The sequence below is a fragment of the Engraulis encrasicolus genome, chromosome 20 (genome assembly GCF_034702125.1).
Source record: "Engraulis encrasicolus isolate BLACKSEA-1 chromosome 20, IST_EnEncr_1.0, whole genome shotgun sequence".
Lineage (NCBI taxonomy): Eukaryota > Metazoa > Chordata > Actinopteri > Clupeiformes > Engraulidae > Engraulis > Engraulis encrasicolus.
The window spans coordinates 24,079,807-24,097,306 of NC_085876.1; the positions used below are offsets into that span (position 1 = coordinate 24,079,807).

The window sequence follows — 17,500 nt, forward strand, 5'->3', positions numbered from 1 at the left end:
CTTCGCCTCTCATCAGTGTAACACCCAAGACGCAAGGCAGACTTTAGGGGCCGTCACCCGTCACGGTGACTCCAAAGTGGTTCCAAAGAGGTTGTTACTTCTGACGGCTTTACTGGGAAATTTCAGCAATTGGAGGTGGGGGAGACGAATAGCAAACATAACAAGGACAGCATGTGGGGGAAATAACAAAACAATCCCAGTGCACTCATAACAGAGAACACACAGAGTTTGTTGTTTCAAAAGTAAAAGGCGAAACGTAATAAAAAACCCGAACAAAACACACACGCCGGTCACTGACGCAATCAGAAGTGTTTGTGGGAGAATAGAAAGCAGAGGGAAAGTTATGCTGCATGGGCCGTGTCGGAACAATTGCACACAGGGCCCTAGGTCAAAACACTGATAGGGCCCCTCAAACAACTTGCCATGGTCACAATAGGGCCCCCACCAACAATACAGGGGGGCCCAGGGGCAAATGCCCTGCTTGCCCCCCCTTTAGCTCCGCCCCTGCTGCATGGGCCGTGCTGCTGTGTCTTGTTACTGCGTGGATGGGACACAGCTATCCATTGTGCCTCGGCTGGATTCTACACACAATAATCCGCGCCCAGGAGAGCAGGAGGAGCGGAGAAGAACAGAGAGGAGCTTTATTAATGAGCTTGTGAAGCTTGTACCGTATCTCTGACTGCAGCACTGCGGCTGGCTGGCTGACCCTCCTCATCACGGAGGAGGAAGCACAAAAGCAAAGCTATTTTTAGCCTCTCCGCTGCTTTCCGGTTTATTTTACCCTCCAGGCCTTTTTTTTTTTTTTTACTTCTGATTATGTTGGCTTGTTATATAGTTAAAAAGAGTTTGGTTGTAGTTGCAGCTGGACCTCCTTCTTACAGCCTGCAATATGTTTCGTGTTTACAACTAAACGTTTTTTTTTTTGTATTAACATGACCCAGATGAAAGGGAATCTTATCAGAAGGGTCATGAATAGGGGTGGACCGATACGGGTTTTTTAATGGCCGTTGCAATACCACATTTTTTTTTCATCAACATTGGCCTATACCCAATTTCCGATACCCGATATTTGGGGGCGATATGGGTTAAAAAAAAAGGTTACAAAATGACAAATATTCCAGGTCTCAAGTTAAAAATAAACATTCCTTTAATATTATCAAATTGAGGTAGAACTTGTAACTTTTAAACACCCATTCTAACAATCAAGTAATGTCTAACAATCAAGTAATAAAAAAATAAAGTGTCTTGGTGCTTTTTAAAAAAACCTGAATGACATAAAATAATAAACATTGCGTATCGGCCAAAACCACACGCATATCGGCCGATACAGATACACTTAAAAAATGCAAATATCGGACCGATATCGGTCTATCCTCAGTTATGAACACACAAGTGTTCATTGGCTCAGACAATGGGGTCTTTCTGCTGTATAGCACTGGGGCAGAGATTTGCATGTCCTGTTCTGTTCTGTTCTTTTTTCTCATGTTCTCTCTCTATCTCTCTCTCCTGCTCTCGCTGTATCTATTTTTCTTGGCATTTGCTCCAAAAAACTAACATAAACACGATAAAAGGGATGAGCCACAGAAGGTGCTTGAGTGCTTGCAATAGGTGGGGCAAAAACAAAACAATAACAATAGCCACATGTGCAGTAAATCTTGTGGTGAAAAGCGGTGTTCCCTAGAAGATGTCCTGCATCCCGTAACACCCTGGTCTTTCATAACCACCTGTTTTTAAAATTTTTGTCTTGTCCTCACTGTTTACCTTTCTCGTTCTTCCTCTCTCTTGTTGTCTCACTTTCTCCTGTCTCTCTTTTTTCTTTCATCCCTCCCTTCATTCTCTCTCACTTGCTGACATGGTTTTCCCATACCTGCCTCCTGACTTAGTTGTGCATTCCTCAAAATAATTTAGTTATAAGCAATTAGCAATATTATGTAAATATTATGCAATTGGATAGGTCTCCGGGTAACGTCCGTGGTCCTATGGTTAGGGAGTTGGTCTTGGAGTCAGAAGGTTGCAGGTTCGAATTCCATACTGTCCATGGCTGTAGTGCACTTGTGCGATGCACCAATACTCCAAGCACACATTTCTCCAGGGGCTGTAACCAATACCCTGCCTGTAAAATGCAAGTCACTGTAGATCAGTGTCCACTAAGTGTAATATAACGTAATCTGGATGAATGATAATCTTCACAAACATTGCATAACACTTTCTTGTACGTGGTCCGTTTGAATATACTTATCAACATGTAATGCTATGCATAAAAGGTACAGTGCACGTATGTATTCTACATTAGTGTTTCTCAACGGGGGCGGTACAGGAGGGGAGCTCTAGGGGGGCGTTGAGAAGGATGCAGCTGAGAGGGGGCGGTGCTCAGTTGCCATTGGGGGGCATTAGTCCATTTAATTTTCTATTACTAAGGGGGGTGTTGTCAGACTTATGATGAGGTCAAGGGGGCGTTGGGAGGCCTGTGATGAGGCCAAGGGGGCGTTTGTTCAAAAAAGGTTAAGAACCACTATTCTACATGTTGTTTCGTAGGTTGTTTCTTCTGTACCTAATTCATGTTACAAGGACAGTATAATGAAGTATAACCAAACATTGTGAATTCCTCGCATCTTCAGAAGCTGCTATCAGAGGTGGAAGTGGAGGTGGAGGTGGACCACAGGCATGCCCACCGCTTCTGGGTGAACGTGAGCGCCATCTGTCCCCCGGGAGGTAGCGTGACGGCTGGCAACAAGTGCTCCAACGTCAAGCCAAAGCAAAAGGTACGGACCTGCCACTACAAAGTTGGGCAACCTGGATTCATTATTTACAATTCATTGCCACATATTCCAAATCACTTGGTTTTACCTGTTTAACTCAACTACAGTAGGTGATTATTCAACCACCTGGCAATCACCTGGTTGAATTGGACAGGCAAAACCAGGTAATTTGGACTTGGTGGCACTGGATTGTTACGAATGAATCCTGGTTACCCATCACTGTTAGAATATTTAATTTTACGTTGCCTGTCTTTGGTCCGTCAGTCGTGTGCTGCTGTATTGTGCTGACCAGGCCAAATAAAAGTCAGATAAAGAAAGGGAAAATATGCACTGATAACGCTAAAGAGTCGTGCATGCTCTGGACTCTGGAAAGCACCATTTCGCTGATGCATCAGAGACCAGTGTGCTTTTTGGAGTGTTTGCACATGACGTATGTACCAGGTCTGTTGATCTTTTCTATGGAAACTGTTCTAATGTCAGCCCAAAGCAAAGGGTACAGATGAGTCAAAACCCGACTGCTGATAAGGCGTTTTCATGCAAGCGACTCAATAAGGCCCCATGTCAGTGCACCGTTTTATTTATTTATTTCTTAGTTATTGAACTTGTTGTGGCTAAGTTGACTCTATTCTGTTGAGACAAGTGCACCAACGTCAAGCCAACCTAGAGGAGAATGAATGAATGAATTAGTTAATTAATTAATGAAAAAACGTTATACAGTCCTATGTGAAAATGCTGTGTTATGAAGGTCCACTTTGATATCACGTGCCATGTACAATGTTTATTATGTGTTGCAGTACATGGTTGTGCATGATTATGGTACAATACTTATTCAAGAGGAAAATTAGGAAGGGGACACTTTTATCATAGGCTGTGTGCCATATAAGAATTGAAGAGTCCACAGATTCATCTTTTACAATTTTTACATAGGTCTTTTTCCAATGAGAAAGCAGAACATATTTACAACACAAAAACATTGATGATGCCCCTATTTCTCTGGAGAGTGACTCACCTCTTCCTTCTGGTATTACAACAGAGGAACTGCTCCTACGCATTGCACCAGGTGCTAGATTGCGCATTGGTTGTGGAATCATTTTGCATGCGTCACATGCTGCAGCGCTGATGTGCTACTGCGTAATAATTATATCAAGTTGTACAGTTCTAACTAGGGCTGCACGATTATGGAAAAAAAATCATAATCACGATTATTTTGGTCAAAATTATAATCACGATTATTAATCACGATTATTGATTTTTGCAGATTTTTTTGAAAATTATAACAAGACGAAATATAACCAAGAATGAATTACATACGGGATGAGCAAAATAAAATGAATTGTAATAATTATGTAAAGGCAATAACATAAAACTTAAGTGGACAGATTTCTGGCCAGAAACACCAGCCTGTCAGTATGTTCTGGCTTCAAGGACGCTCTCAAAAGTAGGTCACTATTGCCACGATTAAATCACGATTAAAATCATGAGTTCGATTGCTATATTTTATCACGATTTTGATTATTTTTCGATTAATTGTGCAGCCCTAGTTCAAACTGAAGTGTGCAGTTGTACATGTAGTGAGCAGTGTAGTGAGCAGTGAGACAATCATTCGGTGCAGTGAGCCAATCATTCAGGTGACAGTGGCTTCTGCATGTTTTACTTGGTCAGTTTACATGGTGCTTAACTGCAAACCAGCCAATCAGAAAACATTACATTGAAGAAAAAGCACATAAGATAAACAATATCGGAAAACTGTATCGAAAAATATGACATTGGAATGCTTATGATGGTTTAGAGCTGGAACATTTTCTTTTGTTGTTGTATTATTTTCTTTATTTTCTTCAATACATTTTCCTATATTATTTAGCTCTTCAGACTTCTGACTTCTTCTTTACAGTCTGATAAAGGCAAAAGCAGATTACTCTGCAGTAATTTCCATAACCCTTTAAGCAGTGAGTGGTTTGGCAGAAATTAAGCTGCGTTTTTTTTTTTTTTTTGCATTATTTATTTTGTGGATATATTATCAAAGGAAGTATTTAGGGCTTGGGCCTGCAGGCATAGAATGATGAAAATCCTTGACACAGCCTCAGCTGAGAATGAGAAAATTGTCAGTTGTGAATGCCAAAGCTGAAGCCTTGTGTGAACTTTTATGGGATCTACGTTACTAATTGAGGTTTAGAAAGCGACGACCCAAAAATCAGTTTATTGTTTAGGCACATCTAGAACTTTCGCTCATTCTTTCTTCAACAAAGCTGTGCTGTGTTAGGCATGGATACTTACCCAAATCGGAAAGCACTAGAGACTTCCGAGGTTCTCAAATTATTTCTGCTAGTCTCTTTTGGACTGAAGAATATTTTTGTCCAAACACTAAAAGTAAATATATTTATTAACCACTACTATTACTAATTAAAATGTGTTGTTTGGTTATATTGGAAGCATGTATTAGGCATGGGGCCTTTTAAAATTATATTTGCTGATATTTTCTATGATGGAGCCTGATTCTTGGGCCCCCATACAGAGGGCAGATTTTGGTGGGGCCCTAGGCAATTGCCTAGTCTTCTTATTGGTAAATCTGGCTCTGCCTTTGTGACCCACCAGTTTGGGAACCACTGCTCTTGGGAAAGATTTTGATCTCACTAGAGCCGGAATGGTACTTATTCAACGAGTACTTGTATCCTTTTGAAGGTAGAGTACAGGCACATGGCATCGAAACAAGAATGTCATTATTACGCTAGCAGGAATGGGATGAAAAAGAGGACTAACGCTGACTGAAGTCTTTGTGTGAACCTATAAGCCTCGAGACAGCAACTGTTGTGAAAGGTTAAGAAAAGACTTCTGTTAGAGTTAGAGTTAGAGTGTACTTTATTGTCCCTGGAGGGGAAATTTGTCTTGGGCTTCAACAATCACTGCATAACATACAGTACTCACTCACATACCAGAGAACACAAAAAAACATACGTACAAACATAGAAAACATAAAAGCATAAGAGACATGGAAAAAAACTGTGCACTCCCTTCACATGGCATGTCTATCTATCATTGAGAATTCTAATCGCTTTTGTTAAACTTCCTTGATCATTTTTTCCTCACCACTTTTATATCTTTTGACACGTTATTGTGTACACTTTTATAGCAGTGTTACATTGCATTACAGTATGAACCAGCATTTTGTCATTGCATGTGTATTAGGGATCAATAACAAGCATCTTTATGTCATGAAAAGCACTGCATAAAATGTATTTATTATTATCATTATAATATTGCTACTAGATACATTAAACCAGTGGTTCTCAACCTTTTTTGAACAAACACCCCCTTGACCACATCATAAGTCTACCAACACCACCCTTAGTATCGAAAAATAAAATATATTAATGCCCCCAAATTATCTCTATTCTTCTCAATGCCCCCCTAGGGCTCCCCAACGCCCCCTGGGGGGCTGTACCACCCCCGTTGAGAAACACTACACTAAACGATAGACTTCAAAATAAACTTAGTTTTAGATCCTCGAAGACCCTTTATTTTACTGTTTCTCTTACAGAAATAAGGCACAGTTTGTAGTAAGCAGGTGGTAAGTGAAGTATGTAGCAGCATTTAACATTACACTAGTACTCACCCTGTATCTTGGGGATATGTTTAAAAAAAATATGAAGGAAAGAAACTATACAATTAAGTGTTCCACTTTTCTTCCCAATGACTAAAGCTCCATACACACTTACAGCATGAGGGCATTTATGTGTTTTAGACTAACCAGAGCCTGTTGCATGTTGATCAACGTGTACAATAGGTAGGCCTTCATGGAAACGAAGCTGTTAAATGAAGTGTTGCCCATTTATTTCTAGTGACTAAAAGTCCATGTATACTTTCAGCATGAGGGCATAGGTAGTTTTAGACTAATCGGAGCCTGTCCCCTGAGTCATGTTGAGAGATGCTGAGTCACAGCTTATAAAGTACCACAGCAACAGTGCCAGTGTTGTCATCACGATACTCCACACACCAGGCACCCCCTGCAGATACCACAACCATGATGGGCACGGGTCATACTAATAAATAGTTTAGGTGTGTGTTTGTGTGTGTGTGTGTACGTGTGTGTGCGCGTGTGTGCGTGCGTGCGTGTGTGTGTGTTTAAGGAACATGGATGGTACGTGGGAGAGTTGGCGGAGGGTTTTGGACCTGGCCCATGCTGGGGGTGTGACTCAGTTACCACAACACTAAGTGATAACTAGATCCAGGGCACTGCAACTTGGTCCCCCTTCATGGCCAATAGAGTTAGTAGGCACTGACACATAATGCTTTAGTACTTACGCAGCACAAAAGACACTGTTATCCATCATCATTATTATTATACACTGCACCCAGGGAAGCCGACAGGGGCGACAACATTGTTTGTACTGGATTTGGAGCCCTTTCAGATGAATTTGTCCTGGGCCCAGCCAAAGCTGTCAACGACCCTGACTGCACCCCACAATCAATGTCAAGGTCAAACTAAGCATTATTGTCCATTTGATCACATGGAACTTGACATACAAAGGAAACAAAATTTGAATAGTTTCTCATGCCGGGGAGGATACACCCACACACAAATTTAGCCAAGCGTTGCAAACTTTGACATTCTTTCTTACGAGGGAAACAAAGTGCGGCGAAGGAAAGCGAACAGGGGTGAGGCGAAGTGAAAATATTCTGCCAAGTTTTATATTATGCAAATTTCGTCCATGGCAGGCAATCAAATCAGCAGAATAAGTTTTTCAACCAATTTGATTCGCTGCGATGACCTGATGACCGTTGAGGTGTCAGAATGGAGCACTGAATTTTGCCTCACTTGGCTCGTTTTGCGTGCATGTGTCCCTGGCGTCACTGAGTTGACAGGACTGGTGGACAAACATTAAAGTGTGCGCAGATATAAGAGGAGTAGGAAGAGGACTCAAGAGGACTTTGTGTGGAACGAAACAGGGGCTCTTACGAGCCTAAAGATGGCAAAGGTCTGACGGTAGGGACACATAGGAGGCGAAGCAAGGCGAAGCGAAGAGAGGCGAAATCCAACCGTCATCAGGTCGTCGCGGCGAATCAAATGGAATGGAACAGTTATGTTGTTGATTTGATTGGGCCGTGGCAGGCGAATTCGCTCCTCATTTGCATAACATTAAACTTTCTTTAATAATTTCGCTTCGCTTCGCTCCTGTTCGCTTGCTGTCGCTTGCCATCGCTTGCCTTCGCCTCACCATCGCTTGCCTTCGCCTCTCTCATAGGAATGAATGGCAATATTCGCAAATTCGCGTGTATGTGTCCCTACCGTGAGTCCCTATTTGAATATATAGGCTTATATATGGCTCAGTGACGTTTCAGCAGTAGCACACGTCAGGGCGGCACAACGACAGCCAGTGCCACTATTGCATGGATCCTTTTTTGTTTGTTTGTTTTAGTGGACTATCTAAGAAGCATATTCATTGCAGCATATCAACCACCAATTACTAATTCATTTATGGGCATTAGATGCCATCACCTGACGTCTGAGTCAAAAAAGTATTTGACCCTTCATCAAACAATAATCAATATTAAACATATGTACTCTTTTCATTTGAATATTTTTTAAAATATTTTTTTTTGTCTTTTTGACTTTATTTATGATAGGACAGTGAAGGTGGTGACAGGAAGTGAGCGGGGAGAGAGAGACAGGGAAGGGCTGGCAAAGGACCCGGGCTGGGAATCGAACCCGGGTCAGCTGCATGGTAGACCAGTGCCCTGCCGTTTGGCCACGGCAGGGCCTGAAAAATGAATCTAATGTAATATCTAATGCTTTTTGTATTGGTTCTTATCATATTTCCAGTCTCATTGTGGAACAGTAGGATAAAACATCTAAGGAATGGTGTGGGCTGCAGAAAAATGCAAATCCACATTACAGTATGCTAGTGTGAGACGTAGTAGATTGTTGTACTACTCAGCATTGTAGGGCAGGCTGTAGGCCAACTTCTCACAAGGAAATGAGCTGCACTCTTTCTAGCCTGACGCCTATCATTTTATGGACTGTTACAGACCAAATACAGTCTTGCACAATGAGAAGAATTGTGACAACTGTGTAGCTTTGTTGTTTGTTACAAATCATCCTCTCTCCTCTGCAAAGTTTACTGTGTCTTTGCCAATCTTAAGTGTGACCTAAAATTACGCCACTCCAGTCAAAAAAAGCAAATGCAGCAAAGTGTTTTTTTTTAAAGTAGCTGGAACTCCCCTCTGCAATGTTGTGTCCCTTGTTCTAAAATGAAACCTCTCCCTTGATTCTCACTGTCATTATTCTCTTCCATCCACTGCCGCGTCACGTTTGCGGCGGGCACTTGTTAGTTAATGAGTATGTGAAGGGTAACAAGTACGAGGATGTGAAAGGAAACCAAACCCTCCCCATCCTCCAGTAGTGTTGTGACATTCGCCAAATGAGCCAATTCTTTTGAACGGCTCCCAGAAGTGAACAATGGGAACTGGATCACAGCTGGGGGAGCCACTCAACAGCTTTTTTGTTCATTTTTCATTAATTTTAAGCATGTGACCTTACTTACATTTTTGCGGAAAAAACATAATTGTCTGCCTTAATGAGTGGCAGAAACGGAAGCAGGAGGATAATCAGTTGTTTGGACAAAATTACCTAGAGGTGGGAGTCAAAATATTACATTCTAAACACTGAATAAATAATTAAAAAAGAGCCCAAAGAGCCAGTTTTTTGAACGGCTCTTTGAAAGGAACGAGCCATAATGATCCGAATCCCGTCAAAGAGCCATAAATCCCATCTCTATTGCGGTGGGCACTTGTTAGGTAATGAGTATGTGAAGGGTAACAAGTACGAGGATGTGAAAGGAAACCGAACCCTCCCCATCCTCCAGTCTTCTTTCCCCTGTAATAGGCAAGAGATCCTTTTGTGTGTACTCTCGACACCCAGGAGAGGGAGAGGCACTTGACCTGACGTGTCCCCCAGCAGAGCAGAAGAGAACAGAACGGAACAGAACAGGGCCGAGGCAGATGAATGGCTGCTATCTTATTCACAAGGTTCAGGCGAAGGCGATGCGTGTGCTGTGCAGTTCACTGTAGCCGGTGCTCTTGCAACTTCATCACCCACCCCCAAAGCTTGTACTGTTGTACCGTGTTAGTATGGGGGGGGCGGGGTTGGTAGTTGAATGTGTGCGTGTGCGTGCATGTGTGCGAGTGTATGTTTGCGTGTGCATGCGTCTATGCATGTCCTTGCATTTGTGTGTGCATGTGTGTACGCACATACTGTACATGTGTATATGTGTTTGTGATTAGAGAATAATTCACTGGAACACAGCACCGATACGGTCAGTGAAGGGGTGAGTGGTTCTGGCCCTGTCCATGTGGGGGTGGTGCTGTATGTTCGCAGGAATGGGGTTCGGGTGGGGGTGGAGGGGGGTTCACATTGCCTTGTGCCGAATCAGAATGGTCTGTGTGGTGGTGGTAATGGTGGGTTTGCGTGGTGGTGGTGGTGAGGTGTTGGGGGGTGGGGGGAGGTGTTCATATAGCCCTGTACAGACTCCAATTGCTCTGTGTGGTGGGGTTAATATCAATATGGTTGTTGTAGTAGTAGTGGTGGTGTGTTCATATTGAAGTAGGTTGAAGGGGGGTTTTCACTTGATTCGACTTGTACAAACTCCAATTGCTCTGTGTGGTGGGGGTAATGCTGGTGTGGTGGTAGTTGTGGTGGTGTGTTCAGGGCCGCTGACAGCTTTTGCTGGGCCCGGGACAAAGTCATCTGAAAGGGCCCCTCTACCCAATACATACAATGTAATGGGGACCTAATTCGGCTCCTCCTATCTCCCTGGGCCCAGGACAACATACCCCTTTGTCCCCCTCTGTCGGCAGCCCTGGGTGTGTTCATAGGAGTGGGTTGGGGGGTGGGGGTTTATGGGGGTTCACTTGATTCACCTTGTACGGACTCCAATTGCTCTGTGTGGTGGGGGTAATGCTAGTGTGGTGGTGGTAGTTGTGGTGGTGGGTTGGAGGGGGGAGGGTTAACTTGATTCGCCTTGTGCGGACGGACTCCAAAGCCCTGCCGTGGGAGATGCCGGAGAAACAAAAGGAACTCGTCCCGGGTCTCCTCTCCGCTGTTTTCATAGCGAATACGATCCCCACGCATGCTGCATATCTGGGCAGGCCATCAGCACAGCTCCATCGCCTCACTTCAAACGGGCCGGACAACCAAAAAAAAAACCCTGCCGTATTCTGGCCAGATGGGCGCATCTCATCTCATCCAAGCTGAGGAATTTAATTCCGGGCTCCAATTCCAGTTTAAGTCTCATGAATGTGCTTTTTTTTTTCAAATCAGTCAGTAGGGTTGTATCTCTTAACTCTGGGAAACGTTCAAGGTTCAAGAGTTCAAAAGCACACCAAAAGCTACTACGCTTTTTTGTTAGGTTGATTGAAGATTGCTGAACTGTTAGAGGGCTCGTTTGAAGATGTTTGCATTCCAGACAACTGTGTGTGTGTGTGTGTGTGTGTGTGTGTGTGTGTGTGTGTGTGTGTGTGTGTGTGTGTGTGTGTGTGTGTGTGTGTGTGTGTGTGTGTGTGTGTGTGTGTGTGTGTGTGTGTGTGCGTGTGTGTGTGCGCGCGCGCCATGTCTCTGTGTATGTCCTCAATTACGGTATGTAGTAGGTATGCATATCTGTGCTGTTAATCAATTCCTATGACATACGGTGTTAGCTTATTACTGTATGTACATTGGGCACTTGTGCACATACTGTATCTGTAACTGATTGTGCACACTGAACGATTGTCTCATGTGAGGATGTGTGCATTCTAGGCAACGGTGTGTATGTGTGTGTGTGTGTGTGTGTGTGTGTGTCTGTGAGACTTTCTGCGTGGTTGTGTACAATGATGTATACTTATCTGTGACGTTAACCCGTTACGTTAAGGCACAGCATTATGAATGTGCTGTTACCAGAATGGTAATGATCAAGTCGAAGTGCATTACTAAAGGCCCTGTGTTATGTCATAGTATTGTAGTACTGGTAGTTAACTTTTCAATGACTAATACAGCGTGCCGCTGGAGGTAAGGCGTACATTAAGTGGCTACGGTGTTGTGTACATTCTGCATATCTGTAATAGTGATTGTGCCCGTCTGCATTCCTGCGTTTGTGTGTGCACCAGGGATGGAAATAAGCACCCGTCCACCTGCCAATGACGGGTGGATTTGGCCTTTGGTGGGTGAAATATGTCAACCCAAATTTTTCTACAGGTGCCCGGGTCAGTGCTGAATTATACGCAGCATCCAACATCGAAGGTTTAAGCAAATTGGTAATGAAAAGAGCTATTGGCATCACAATAACTGAATTTATGACCTCTGAAACAAAAGTATTGATCAGAAAACTCTTACTTGGCATTAAAATGTTTGGAACGGTTGAATATGAACTGGTAAAAATTGTGAGTGACTGGTAGATTTTAGAATCTACCTGCCGCAGTAACTGGTGGGGAATTTTTTTAAGTTCCACCCGTGTGCATGTGTGTGTCCAGGTCTTCTTCAACATCACCGTGGGGATGTCCAGCTGTCCTGATGAGCAGGGCGGTGCTGACGAGGTGGGCCTGACGGTGAGGCCGGTGGGCTTTAACGAGACGGTTCGCGTGACCCTGGAGCCCGTGTGCAGCTGCAAGTGCAACCTGCAGGGACGTTGCCTCGACGAGACTGAGACGCTGGTCGCCGACGACGACAAGGACGCCGACGCCTGCGCCGACATCAGCGAGAACGCGGAGCAGGTGTCGGCGGACGTGTGCCGGCCCCCGCCCCCGGTGGCGCCGGGGGATTCCGGAATCCTGGGAGATTCCGGGAAGATCTGCCACGGGAGGGGCGCCTGCGTGTGCGGCCAGTGCGTGTGCGACCGCAGCAACCTGGGCGCCATCTACGGGAAATACTGTGAAATGGACGACTTCTCCTGCCCTTACAGGAACGGACTGCTCTGCGGAGGTGTGTGTGTGTGGGTGTGTGTGTGTGTGTCCATTGTGTGTGTGTGTGTGTGTGTGTGTGTTACAGCGTGTCCATTCATGTTCATGTGTATGTGTGGGTGTGCGTATGACTGTGTTCATTCATGCAAGTGTGTGTGAGTGTCTGTGTGTCTGTGTGTGTGTGGACTGTACTCTGCGTGGTCAGTTTAACCTTGAGGGTTGAGAGGGTCTGTTTCGCTTTCTTTTTTCTTTCCCCCTTATATGCGTTAAACAAAAACGAAACGAAACGAAAGGTAAACCTCGGCCTCGGGGCTAGCTTGAATGAATGAAAGGATTGCTTTGTTCTGTCCTGTTGTCGGACTGTTCTCGTTGACCTCCTTATGATGCGGATTAGCTATCTGTCACCCTTCAGAATGTTTAGCCATTTCCCCGTCACCCTGAGAAACCCTTCTGGGAAGAATTACTGTAATACTGGTGTTTTTGTTGGGAAGGGCAGGAGAGAGAAAGCGAGAGAGTGAGGAAGAGGGAGAGGTGGAGAGAGAGACTGAGATAGAGACAGGGAAAAGGGAAGGAAGACCAGAGAGTAATGATTCAGCACACATGCCAAATGTAAACACACTATTCTGGAGAGTTTATTTAAGGCTCCACTCCATCATATTTACTGCAGATCACCATTGTATTGTTATGGAAATTCTTCTCTATTTTTCTATCATAAACATATCATCGACACTTAGTGTCCTTTCTTTGTGTGTTTATTTCACTGTGTGCTTATTTCACATTATTGCACTTTCTTGCTCCCTCTGTCTCTGTCTCTGTCTCTGTCTCTGTCTCTCTCTCTCTCTCTCTCTCTCTCTCTCTCTCTCTCTCTCTCTCTCTCTCTCTCTCTCTCTCTCTCTCTCCTAGGCCGGGGCCAGTGTGCGCTAGGGGAGTGTGTTTGCCAAGAGGGTTGGACAGGTGAGAGTTGTGAGTGTGCCGTCTCCACGGCGACGTGTCTCTCGGACGACGGGCAGCTCTGCAGCGGGCGGGGCCAGTGTGTTTGCGGACGCTGCGTGTGTGATGACTCCCAGTATTCCGGAGACTTCTGTGAGAAGTGCCCCACCTGTCACACAGCATGTCAAGCCCACTGGTGAGGACTTCATTAATATAATATAATATAATATAATATAATATAATATAATATAATATAATATAATATAATATAATATAATATAATATAACATAACATAACATAATACTGATGTGATATTATAATGTTAATTAAGGATTGTGTATGTCAAAATAATGTACTTCATGTAATCATGATTAACATTAGCTGAAGGTACAGTATTAAAAGGTATGAAGTTATGCAATCAAATAGTTAGAATGAAAGTAAACATTTTGGAAAATGAAAAACACATACAGTAATTCATAAAACGCAAGATTGCAAACCATTGAATTCCTCTGAACTCGTAAGAAGTCTTGTGTGTAAAGTCATGGCTGTCAAGTACGCACAGCAGGGTTCAATTTCTCCAGAGTGGCTTTAAATTGGAAAGTCATGGTCTGTGTCTGGCCACGTCTCCACACTCACTTAATTTATTTGTTTGCCTCACTCTCGTCTCTCTGCCACTTCCTTTCTCTCTGCGTGTCTCTGCTCATCCTTTCTCTACTCATCCTGTCATTCATTCATCCTTTACTCTCCCTCCTGCACTACCCCCCTTTCCCACACTTGTACTTTTTACCATCTATTCATCCGCCTCTTTCTTTCTGTTTTTCTGTCTCTGTTTCTCTGCCTATCTGTCTTTGATCTTCTGCCTGTCTCTGATTGGCTGTATCTCTGTCTCTGTCTCTGTCTCTGTCTCTGTCTCTGTGTCTCTCTCTCGCGCGCTCGCGCTCTCGCTCTCGCTCTCTCTCTCGCTCTCTCGCTCTCTCGCTCTCTCTCTCTCTATCAGGAGGTGCGTAGACTGCCACCTGTCTTTTGGTCTGGGCCGCGGGAGTTCTGAGCTGTGCAACAGGACCTGTGCCCCAGTTGTGGGCTATGTGGATGACATTGATGGTAAGAATCTTAATTATTATATGTGGTATACGTATAGTAGTTACTTAAGTGAATAATTATTAATAAATGAAACTGCAGTATAGAAGAAGCTCAAGGAACACCTGTCAGATAAAGAATGTATGTGTCGTTAGTCACCCCTGATTGTGTGTGTGTGTGTGTGTGTGTGTGTGTGTGTGTGTGCATGCATCTGTCTGTTGGTGTCTCTGCATGTTTGTGTGGGCATGTACGTGCATACGTGGACACATCTGTGTGTGTGTGTGTGTGTGTGTGTGTGTGTGTGTGTGTGTGTGTGTGTGTGTGTGTGTGTGTGTGTGTGTGTGTGTGTGTGTGTGTGTGTGTGTGTGTGTGTAGAGCTTGCGAGTGCGTTGGGGAAGCACTGCCTGTACCCCAGCACCGACCGCTGCAACTACCGCTTCCACATGGGGGTGGAGCCCGGCAGCCCCCAGCTACAGATCAGCAGACAACCAGGTACTGGAAACCCACACACACACACGCACACACGCACACACGCACGCACGCACACACACACACACACACACACACACATGCAGGCCAAATACCCCCCTGGGAAATCCCATGCTGCTTTGCACTATCGTTCCGATCTGAAAGACAGCATGGAGTCTACTGTCAGCGAGGGTACCAGATCATGGTCCCTGTCTCACTCCAATCAGAGAGCAGGGAGGCGAGGAAAGACGATGACTGCAGTTTTTACAACTGACACGATTGGCAATGGCTACGTATGCCAAAAGATACACATTCGAAACACCCAATAAACAGCCGTCATCAATCATAAACCACACATCCCCTACGGGATTTACAATAGGCAGGTCTCCAGACCTAATCTCACTTGTGATTAGGTCTGGTGATAACCAGGCAAATTGGCCAGTGGGCCAGATTGTTCTTTTTAAATCTGTAAAGTATTGCTTTGGTCAGGGCTGCTGACAGCTTTGGCTGGGCCTGGGACAAAGACATCTGATTGGGCCCCAAACCCAATTAATACAATGTAATGAGGATCCAATTCTGGGCCCCCTCTCTCTCTCTGGGCCCGGGACAAGTGACCCCTTTGTCCCCCCCTGTCGGCTTCCCTGGCTTTGGTCACAAGTCACTGTCACCATCTGATATATGGTAGAGTTCATGTTGTTCAAGGGCATTCAGTGTTTTCTTTAGTGTTCCCTGGTTTGTCTATTTAAGTGTAGAGTTACAGAGAGTAGGCCTGCCGAAAGGGGGGGACAAAGGGGTATGTTGTCCCGGGCCCAGGGAGATCCGACGCCCAGAATTGGGTCCCAATTACATTGTATGTGCTGGATAGGGGGCCCTTTCAGATTACTTTGTCCTGGGCCCAGCAAAAGCTGTCAGCAGCCCTGACAGAGAGAGTCAAACTCCCCAGTCTGCCAAGAAAGCACCTGTTGCCAAAATGCAACAAAAATGTCACAAAAAGTTTTACAGCGGTTACAACCAGTGTGTCACATTACTGAACATTTGTCAGATGGTTTTACTGTGTGTGTGCTGTGCTGTCACCACATCTTCCCCCTGCAGCAAAAGACCTCAAACAAGCAAAACGAAAAACAAAACGGATTTATTTACCAATCGCATTCGTTACACTCCCGTGCGGCTCCGTAGCCCACTACTCATCCCCACCCACTGGGTTGATTTAGCGAACAGCCTGGGCCATTGTGCTCCTCTGCTGTGCCTTCTCTTTCCCTCTCTCTCTCTCTGCCTCTCTCTCTCTGCCTCTCTCTCTCTTTCCCTCTCTCTCTCTATGCCTCTCTCTCTATCTCTCTCTCTCTATCTCTCTCTCTCTCTTTCTCTGTTTGTCTCATCACATCTCCAGAATCCCCCCACCATACACACACATACCCCCCACCCTAGTCTGTCCTTCCAAAGGCTCCCTCTCTGCTGCGCCGTCTGAGCCAAGTCGCCATGGCAACATGTGCGAAAATGTCAGTACAGTACTTTAGGCCCTTTGTTGCGCGGCGCTGGATGGGATGGCGCCGGGCCAAGCGGGCCAAGCGGGCTAAGCGGACCAGGCCCTGAGAGCCCGAGAGCAGGGCAGGGGCGAGCCCAAGCCCCCTCATACACGACGGCTGCACACCCACCATCGCAACCCCAGCAATGTAAACCAAATTACTGAGGAATAGAACTGCATCAGTGGTCTCTTCTTTGGCACCGGAACAACAACGCAGGGGATAGCCGGGACAGCAGTGCGTTCCGGCTAAATGGAAGCCTTACATGACTGTGCACCCCCCCCCCATTGCAACCCTCAGCAGGGGAAGCAAAGGGGGCTGTGTGTGTGACCAGGTCGTGCCTTTTCTCCAGGCCGGGGAGGTGGGTCACAAGATCGATTGGCATTTAAGATGGGCAGAAAGGGGTGCCACGTCACCAGAGGAGGGAGGGACACCACGTGGACTGGCCTTTGCACAGTGAGAGAGATAGAGAGAGAGATGCAATGAGAAGGAGGGAGAGATCGAGATATGCAATGAGATCGAGGGAGGGAGAGAGAGAGAGAGAGAGAGAGAGAGAGAGAGAGAGAGAGAGAGAGAGAGAGAAGGAGAGAGAGATAGAGAGACACAGAGAGACAGAGAGGGAGAGAGAGAGAGGGAGAGAGAGAGAGAGAGAGAGAGAGAGAGAGAGACACCACATGGACTGACTTTGGAGAGAGATGTAGATGGAGAGAGAGAGAGAGATCTCAGCACATTTGCTTTTCTCTTTCCCACCCATTCGGTCTCTCATACTTTATACAATCGCTTTGGAAATATGAATGTCTTATTTGTCATGGCAGTGAAGC

General features: G+C 45.1%; 1 protein-coding gene across 1 annotated transcript in view; it reads left to right on the forward strand.

Moving 5' to 3' along the window:
* The window catches only part of itgb8 (integrin, beta 8), a 55,079-nt gene that overhangs the window by 30,845 nt on the left and 6,734 nt on the right, over window positions 1-17,500 (forward strand). Inside the window, exons 10-14 of the mRNA XM_063184847.1 lie at window positions 2,619-2,762; window positions 12,258-12,705; window positions 13,587-13,809; window positions 14,612-14,715; window positions 15,067-15,183. Of these exons, the coding sequence (XP_063040917.1) occupies window positions 2,619-2,762; window positions 12,258-12,705; window positions 13,587-13,809; window positions 14,612-14,715; window positions 15,067-15,183 (1,036 nt within the window). The remainder of the gene's footprint in view (window positions 1-2,618; window positions 2,763-12,257; window positions 12,706-13,586; window positions 13,810-14,611; window positions 14,716-15,066; window positions 15,184-17,500) is intronic.